The 9736-nt window shown below is 51.3% G+C and overlaps 1 protein-coding gene across 1 annotated transcript; it reads right to left on the reverse strand.

The window, feature by feature from the left end:
* Positions 1-837: 837 nt before the first annotated feature.
* Positions 838-3000, reverse strand: CCDC8 (coiled-coil domain containing 8). The gene has a single exon (XM_082677335.1). It carries the CDS (start codon positions 2809-2811, stop codon positions 1378-1380), a length of 1434 nt encoding a protein of 477 aa, XP_082533461.1. The 5' UTR covers positions 2812-3000; the 3' UTR covers positions 838-1377.
* Between the last annotated feature and the right edge of the window lie 6736 nt (positions 3001-9736).

A 9736-nucleotide genomic window follows, 5' to 3' on the forward strand; every position in this document is an offset into this window, starting at 1 on the left:
TTGAACTTTCGGCCAGGCTGCCGCAGTTCTCAAAATAAGGTCCTGAAACCAGCTGCATCCCCGTCTCCTGGGAACTTCTTAGGAATGCATATTCTCGCCCCCCCTACCCCCAACCAGCCCTACAGCTCTACTGAGTCAGGTCTAAGAAGCTCAGGCCAGGACTGCAGCTTCAGGAGGACCCAGGTGACCTTCAGACCTCCCTCCAAGAATTCCCTTTTCTCCTGCCTGTATCGAGGTTGGGCCAGGGTCATTTGCTGTGTTTTCCCCCCAGTGAGGTTGGGTGAGGGGACACAAAACAACACAGAGAAATGTCCCCCAGCATGTAGCAACCTGATGTCTCCCGATTATAAGGGCCAGTCACAGCGTACTGCTCACTACCACACCACAACGCACCTTTTGCCCTGTTCCTATTGCAATGAAGTTTTTTCAGTGTGTCCAGGAGCCAAGCTGCCCCAGGAGACGTTTGTGGGGCTTGATCAAAACGGATTCCTGGGCCTCACAGCCTGCACCAGCAATTCACAGCTCTGGCACAAAGGGCTCCAGAACCCGCGTTTTGGCCACGTTTCCCAGATGATGATTCTGTACTTGGTAGCCAAGATGTGACGAAGCATGTAAACTGCGGGCCCTGTACCCACCAAGCCTGCAGAACCCAGGAATGTGGGGATGGCAAGCAAAGTGACTTAAACACAAGTCGCCGTCATGGAGGGGGGGAGGGGAGGGGACACAAGGCTATGACAAAATCACCCTGGAGCACTCTTCAGTTGCCGAGTCCACAGCCAAGAAATAAGTTTGTAAACACTTTTATTTGCATGTTGACCTGCGCCCTCGTTTTAAGTTCCAGGAGGCAGTGAGTTTAAGTGTGCAGGCGAAAGGGCGAAGAAAAAGGAGAAGGGGAAGGAATTTCTCCCTCACCTCTCCCTTTTCAAGCTGAGCACCCAGAATTGCATATGAAGAAGTTAAAATCATGGGTGATGCGACCCTGTTGTATGGGTTTATTTATTTACATTCCTTGGGTTACTATAAAGAGTCTATATTTAAAAAAAAAAAAATCAATGCATGGGGAATTCCCTGGTGGTCCAGTGGTTAGGATTTGGCACTTTTACTGCCGGGCCCAGGTTCAATCCCTGATCCAGGAATTAAGATCCCACAAGCCACGAGAAAACAAAATTAAATCAATGCATGAGAGACACAATTTTAACAAGAAAACAAAGAGGGGTGTTAGATGGAGATGCGCGGGGCACTGCCAAGCCCTTGCTGTACCTCCATTTTCAAGTACGGAGATAGCACCTCTGTCCAAGGGTCGGAGTTAGGGACACACCCTGAGCGGCCCATACTGTGGCAGGTGGCGAGGTCCTCCGTGGCCCCCCTGCCCTCTCCTCACAGCTGGTTTTCCTGCTCCCCGTGCTCTGCCTCTGCTCTGGCCTCAGCCCTCAAGACCCTGAGGCTCCTAGCCCCGCCTGCCCTGGGGACTCTCTTGGGCAGGGTGGGCAACCGGGGAGCGTACCAGAAGGCTCTCCGGCGCTTTCGGAACCATGAAAAGCGTCCAGGCGTCTGGAACCTCACTGTCTTGACCTGTTTCCGGGTCCTAGATCCTGGGCTGACCCCTAGGGCCCTCCCAGCAGCTAAGGATTCAACTCCCTGGACAGCTGGGGTCTCTGCCCTCTGGTCAGATATGGCCTCTGCCTCCTCAGATACAGCCTCTGCTCCCTGGACATCTGGTGCCTCTGCCCTCTGATTATCTGCATCCTCTACCCTCTGGACAGCTGGGGCTTCTGCCCTCTGATTATCTGCATCTTCTGCCCTCTGATTACCCACAGCCTCTGCCCCCTGGACAGCTATGGCCTCTGCCCCCTGGACAGCCACGGCCCCTGCTCTTTGATCACCTACGGCCTCCACCCTCTGATTATCTACGGCCTCCACTCTCTGCTCATCTACAGCCTCTGCCCCCTGAGCCCTGGCTGCTGCCTCCTCTCTCCTGCGACGCCAGAATGAGGCCCAGTTGATCTTAGGCCTCCACCGTCTTGGGGGGCTCTCAGGCACCTGCCCGTCTCCTGCATTTCCCACATTATCCCCCAGGCTGGCGCTGCGTGGCACTGATACGCCATCCCTCTCCAACCTGGTAGAGGCCTGCCAGGCTTCGCCCACCCCTGGGCTGGACCTCGGTGCCCAGCCCTTCACCCTCCGCTTCAGCTTCCCCCAGGACACCTGGGTGACGTACTCCCGCCACCTGTCCGCCTTGGACAGCTGGGGCACCGGGTTGTCCTCAAACATGGGCACTGGCAGGTTCACCCGGCGGCGGGCTGGCGGCGCGCTGGGCTTCTTCTCCCCTCGCCGGAGGAAGGCCTCCACCAGTTCCTCGTCATCCTCGCTCTCCAGGTCGCTCCCAAGGAATTTGCTGCCCAGGTAACTGACAGGCATTTTGCGCACCTTCCTGCCACGCCCCGTGCCTCTGTGGCCCTTGTCACCCTTGTCTCTGGAGGTCTCGAAGTCGCTGAACTCGCTGTCACTGGCGTTGCTGCTGTCATAAGTGCCCACGACCAGCCGGGGAGGTGGGGTCACCATCTGCTGGACTCTCCTCATCCGGGGCCCCTTGGGTTTTTTGGGGGGTTGGGGTGGATGCGGAGTGCTCTTCTCTATGATGCGGGCCACATCCTCCAGGGTGCGGCCTTCTTCCTCCAGAAACTGGATCAGCCGCTCCCGAAATTCCGCCTCCTTGGTGGCGGGCTTGGAAATGACCCTCCAGACGCCTCCCGCCAGCCTGACTTCGCGGGGGATGAGCAAATAGTCCACGTCCTCCCCGATTTGCAGCATCCCCACTGTGGAGTCCTCCTCCCGGCGAAACACCTTGCCGATCTTCTTAAAGGTCCCTACAGGCTTCAAGGCTTCCACGAGGACGTCCAAATCCACATCTTTGCAGACGTCGGGGACGCTCCAGAGGATCAGGCAGTCGGGGGATGGGAGGAAGCCCCAGGGGAACCAGCCCCCCACATGGCTTTTCTCGAGGGTCTTTAAAATCTCCAGGGTGAAATCTGGGGTGGGGGCAATGAGCCCAAACTACTCGTAGCCCCGGGTCTTGGGGGTGAGGGTGGGGTCTCGGTGGCGCCGCCGGGAGAGTCTCCCCTCCCAATTTCTCCGCCTGCAACGAGTCTGGTCTTGATCAAGTCCCGCTCCCCTCAAGGACTGGTGGGGATCAATTTCCAGGATGCTTACGTGAGCCGGGATGAGGTCAGTCCTGAGGCTTCAAGCCCACCGCAAGCTGCAAACGGGTGTCCCGGCTGCAGCTGCGATACAGGGGCTGCCCGGAGGCTCTTCCTGTTCCAGGGACGTGCCTGGAACTTGGGAGAGAACTTCGCAGACAAAGAAGGCTCAGCCGTGGCTATTCAATATGGCCGAGGCGCTTGGAGGCCGCAGCCCAGTTCCCCAGGAGGGTCTCCCGCCCCTAGGCAGGCTGCCACCCCGGTCCAGGCTGACCTTGACGCACCTCCCACCTCCCAGCCCGAGCGCTCAATGCCTAGGAGCGCGCGCGCGCAGGAAGCTCCTCCTCGCCTTCCCCCAGGATGAGGCCCACCTACCCCCTTCTCATCTTACACTCCGGGACTCGGGAAGACTGACAAGGGGGCTGTCCACTCCCTTCGGGACGCCCTCGCTCCCCTCCCCCACAGGGGTGTGGCCGCGCCCCGGGCCTCTCAGGGGCCCTATCTTCCAAGCTGAACGCCCGCGCCAAAGCCCAAGCCCACGTCAGCACCTCACCCCAGGAAAGGCAGCAGTTCCCAAACCTGCCATCCTAAACGTGCGGGTTCCAGCCAAGCCCTGAAGGTGGGCGTGCTAATGGGACATTCCCTTTGAAAGCCATTGGCACCGTATATTACCGTTTTAAAATCGCGTGACTTGTGGTACCAGCAGTTCCTACCTATATACCGAGATGTGTGGGTGGAGACCTTGGTACCAGGGTCTTTCTGCACCAACCGCAGTGTGGGGCTTGGCACACAGTAGGTGCCCAAGAAATATTTTTGAGTGAATGAATGTGTTACCGACCAGGGTTCTTCACCTCCTTAATCAATAGAAATTGATCAGAGGCCAGACAAGGAATTCAGGCAAGGCTTTATTGGGGCCCCTGCCGCAGCAGGGGGGAGTGTGAACAAACAACACGTTCTCTTGCTGGCTCGCTCCCTGGGGCCGGGTGTGTGTGTGTGTGGGGAGATCCTCATATGGGGTGAGGGTAGGGGTGTGTCCAGGGGTCCGGCTGGAGCGGTGGCTTAGGTGGTTTGCCCACCCCTTAGGTGATGTTGTGTGCAGGGGGCATGCGCAGTACCCTGTTTTTGCTCCAGACCCCCTGCTTTTGTTCTGGGCTCTTCAAAAGTGGCAGTTGGAATTTTTTGGTATCTTTTGTCCAGCATTTGCCCTAACTGCGCATGCATGCGCAGTTAGTCCCATATAGTTTCCTTGTATTCTGTTGCTGGAGGAGACGTGTGTCCAGGTGCAAGCATGGCAGCACTGCAGCAAAGGATCCCAGGTCCCAGCCTGTGTCAAATGAACCTAATTGTTCATTTGTAGTAATTGACTAAACTGTACAGCTCTGTTCTTAAAGTGATATATACTAGGCAGCTATGAAAAAAAAGAAGTGACTGAGAATAGTTACCTTTTATGGAGCACTTCCTATGTACTAGGCATCTTTCTAAGTGCTCTCTACGAATTAACTCATGAAATTAACTCACCAAAACATTATGAGACAGGTAATATGATGATCATTCCCATTTTATATCTGAGGAAATAAAATCACTTGCTCAAGGTCACATGGCCAGGAAGTATTGGAACCTGGATTTGAATCTGAAACAGTCTGACGTGTGTGTGAGCGTGTGCGCATGCGAAGGCCAAAGGGTCTAGGTGCATATGTTTACTCATCACATATATAAGTACCGCCCAAAATGGCTGTGTCTGGGGAGGGGGACTAGGGACCCCCAGAGGTGGCAGAGACATGTACTTTTCACTCCATATCCTTTAGGATTCCTTAGATTTTTTAGCAATCGAAAATGTTCATTAAGGGAATTCCCTGGAGGTCCAGTGGTTGCAACCCCGCGCTTTCACTGCCAAGGGCGCGGGTTCAATCCCTGGTCGGGGAATTAAGATCCCACAAACCCTGCAGAGGGGCCAAAAAAGAAAAGTAATGTTCATTAAAGTAAGTTAAATTAAATTTAAGGTCCTCAGACTTGGCCACAGACATAGTGCGTCAGGATCCCTGGGACGTGTTGACCAGGATTTGCAAAGCTTCCCAGGTAACTCTGAGGCCCACGAAGCCCTATTAAATCTCCCCACTTCCCTCTCTCTTCCTCTCCTCCTCACTCCACTCCAGCCACACCTGCCTCCTAACTGTTCATCCAACACACAGGCTTACTGCCACCTCAGGGCCTTTGCACTTGCTGTTCCCAACACCCAAAATGTTCTGCTCCCACATCCTCTTGGCAATCTCCTACCTCAAAGGTCATCATTTTAGAAAGGTCATACTGCCTGCCACCTCCAAACTACTAGTTGGCCTCCACCCTCTTCTGGGCCCTCCAGTCCAGGAATCCTTAACCCTTTCTGTGCCATAGACCCTTTTCAGGATAGTTTTTCAACGCATAGAATTGCATCCATGGGATTACAAAGGAGACCAATTATAACGAACTAGAACTGTTAAAAGAAATATCGCAACAACAAAACCTGTAAACTAATGACTTTAATATAAAAGTATAAAAATGAACACGTGTAACTTTAACTCACCACGTGTGATTTTATTTCACTCTTGAAGGAAGCAGGCAGATGTTTAGGGAAAGAAGGAAGGGAGAGAAGGAAAGAAGGGAGGAAGAAAGATGCTTGCGAGGGCGGGGGATGGTTAAGGTCTCGCTGAGACCTCTTCACAGTTATTGGCTCATTCGGGTTGTTTTTGCCTTTGCAGAGCCGGATCGTTAGGCTTCGCTGGATTTTCTCCTCCTCCTCTCACAAGCTCCATCCCAGCCGCCGGGGTCACTACGCCCCTCCCTCTTGCACAATTTCTCTCCCCGCCTCCCAGCGTTCTCCATGGCAACGAGGAAGATGCACTCCTTCCCGATGGTCCGCTCTGAGAGGGTGGGCGGAGGCGGAGGGCGGAGCAAGGTAGCCACTCCTCTCAGCCTCTTATTACTTCCCACGGCCTGATCCCACAAATCAGCTTCCCTGAGAAGCTGCTTTGTAGAGGTCCGAAACTAAAAATTTCTGCGACACCTCTGGTTGAGGAATGTTGGCTTAAGAATCCAACTCTGATAAGTCAAGGCTTCCACGTGGGAATGGCCTCGCGGATGAGGCATTGGGTTTTGTAACTGGTAAAAATTGTGTTTGGGGGTGGGGGGGGAGGATTATCCTAGAAATAAAACCCTCAAATGTTCAACATTGTTACACAAATTGCCAATCCCTGAGCAGTTCCGCTGTGGGCGATTTGGATTACCCAGCTCGCTGGCAGGCGAGATTCTCCAACCGCCCCAGAAAAAACCGATAATTATAGCTCCTACTTCTGTACTTGTTTAAAAGAAATGAAAAATCCAGAAAGAATGGAGGAAGAAAACAAAACATGGCTCAGCGCTCTCTACCCAGCTACACTTGGTTGCCACTTTAAAAAAAATTAATAAAAGTAACACACACACACTTAAGAAAATGCTGAAGTTTACAGAAAGGCTAAAATGAAAAACAAGTCTCCCTCCCCCCGTCCCAAGCCTCCAGCCTCTCCCCCCAAAGTAACCACAGTTAAATGCCTCTGTACTTTGTTTTCTAAAAAAAAAATGCTGGCGTTGGTAATTTTAGAATTTAACCCATGAGGATTTTTAACATGATCCTGAATTATTTTCATCACATCATTTACCACGTCCTCGTATTTTCTTATTTATTCATTGTCTCACCCTGTTAGAATACTAGCCCCATGACAGCAGGGATATTTGTCTAGTTTGTTCGCTGCTGAATTTGCAGAATCTAGAACAGTGCTGATCGGAGCTCAAAGTATCTGTTGAATGAATGAATGAGGGGATTCTAGATCTAGTGCTATAAAACATGCTTTTTTCACTTAGTAGCATATCTTTTTTTTTTTTTTTAGTAGCATATCTTGAAGTCTTTCCGTATCAGTACAAGCAGATCGATCTCAGTTTTCTTTTTTCTCAGCAGCTTTCATCTTTGCATAAGCCCTCAAGCCTGGAATGTAATAATACTGATAATAATTCATTTTTCTTGAGCACCTATTTTACCCCCAACCCTGTGCATTTTCTCTTTTAATCCCACAACCCCTCCTAAACAAGTATTATTCCCATTTTTCAGATGAGAAAAACTGAGGCCAAAGGCAGCCACACAGCTAAGAAGTGGCAGAACTTTGAATCACTCAGGATTCTTAGATCCCAGCCTCCTACTTCTTTTTTTTTAAGTCTTTATTGAAATTGTTACAATATTGCTTCTGTTTTATGTTTTGGTTCCTTGTTTGCAGGCATGTGGGATCTCAGCTCCCCCACCAGGGATCGAATCCACACCCCCTGCATTGGAAGGGGAAGGCTTAACCAGTGGACCACCAAGGAAGTCCCACCCCATACTCTTTTTAAATAATGTGGGATCTTAGTTCCCTGACCAGGGGTCGAACCTGTGTCCCCTGCAGTGGAAGTGCAGAATCTTTTTTTTTTTTTTTTTTTTTTTGCGGTACGCGGGCCTCTCACTGCCGTGGCCTCTCCCGTTGCGGAGCACAGGCTCCGGACGCGCAAGGCTCAGCGGCCATGGCTCACGGGCCCCGCCGCTCCGCGGCATGTGGGATCCTCCCGGACTGGGGCGCGAACTCGTGTCGCCTGCATCGGCAGGCGGACTCTCAACCGCTGCGCCACCAGGGAAGCCCGGAAGTGCAGAATCTTAACCACTGGACTGCCAGGGAAGTCCCTCCAGCCCCATACTCTTAAGCCTCCTTTATTTGCCCTGTTGCCTGTGGTGGTTGTGGGTAGGGAACAAGGTTGGCGGGCAATCCCCGAAGACTTCTCTCCCAGGTGACATTTGTAACTCTGGCACAGTCACCAGATTTGTCCTAAATGTCCCGAAATCAGATCCCTATCTAGAATGAACAGGATATAAATTATCCACACTTTTGAACCAGATATCACTGGGTTAAGTGACAGCACATAGTAGGTCCTCAACACATACAGCAGGAAGCAGCCTTGTGGCCCACACTCCAACCACATAATTGGGTCGCTCTCCCCTCCCACCCTCCCCAATCCCAAATCTGAAGGCTTCTGGTGAGTATGGAAGCAAAGCTGGTAGTTAGAGCAGCCGTATATTTAAAGAATCATTCATTCATTCATTTATTCATGTGGCACATTTCTCTAAAGCAGTGATTCTCAAATCTGGTTGCACATTAGAATCACTGGGAAGAGTTTTAGAAATCCCACTTTCCTGAGTCCAACCTACTGGATCAGAATGTCTTAGGGTGGGGGTGGGGTACTACATTTAAAAATCTTCCCAAATGACTCTGACAGAGGTGATGGCTGGTAAGGATGGACAGAAGTAGGTGAGGAACTGAATGTCCCTAGAGGAACTTGACCAACTGGAAGTACCACAATAGCAGCGAAGAACCAGATCGGAAATTACGGTTTGTCCAATTTTAGCAACATAGAGGAGCCCTTTAAAGGGCGCGGGGGGCTCTCAGGTTGAATAATATCTACCCAAAGATTTCAGGTCCTCATCCCTGGAATTGGAAAATGGTGCTTTATCTGGAAAAAGGGTCTTTGCAGATGCAGGTAAAGATTTGAGATGAGATTGCCATGGATTATCTGGGTGGACCCAAAAACTACCATCAGGAATGTCCTTATAAGAGAGAAGCAGAGGAAGCAGATGACAGAGACACAGAAAAGAGGTACAGAATCGGAGGAGGCCATGTGAAGATGGTGACAGAGACTGGCGTGATGGGGCCACAAGCCCAGGAACACCTGGAGTCATCAGAAGCTGGAAGAGGCAAGGAAGTCTTCCCTAGAGCCTCTGGAGGGAGCTCAGCCTTGCCAACACCTTGATGTTGGACTTCTCTCTGGCAGGACTGAAGAAAACTCCAAATTAAAGCATTCGAGTTTTATTCCTTGACCTTGTCTCTCAAGAATAATTATTCCTGAAGTGAAAGAATTCTTGTGCAGTGTCCTGATCCCCAGGAGTCAGTTTTGGGTGATGGGAACCTTGGAAATGTTTTAAAATGCCCCCCACCCCAGCCTGCAGAGCTTCTGTCTGCTGCCTGCCCCTCGTCGCCAGCCTCACACGAGGGCGTTCCAATGGTTAGACCTCCCTTCTCTCAGGAGTCTATGAAACTTTTGGCATTCACATATCTCACACTGAACTTTCCTGTAAAATCGCCTCCCCCTTACTGAGCACTTGATCTTCAGATAGCATCTTTTTGAGTCTTCATGATCACCCTCAACAATAGGTACGATTACTATCAACCCATTTCACAGATGAGGAAATTGAGGCACAAAAATGAAGTACTTTACCCAGGCAGCCCACCTCTAGACCGCCCACTCTTTATTTCATTAAGTCAGTTTTATTGAAAGTATACTTTATATCTTATACAACGTAACCTTTTTAAATGTCCATTGTGGTAAGTTTTAGAGTCACCACCATCAAGATATAGAATCCTTCCATCAGCCCCAAAACTCCCCTTGTACCGTTTATGGCCGTCACCTCTGCCTACCCCCAACCACTGATCTGACTTCTGTCCTATAAGTGT

Source organism: Grampus griseus (genome assembly GCF_964374135.1).
Source record: "Grampus griseus genome assembly, chromosome: 19".
Taxonomy (NCBI): domain Eukaryota; kingdom Metazoa; phylum Chordata; class Mammalia; order Artiodactyla; family Delphinidae; genus Grampus; species Grampus griseus.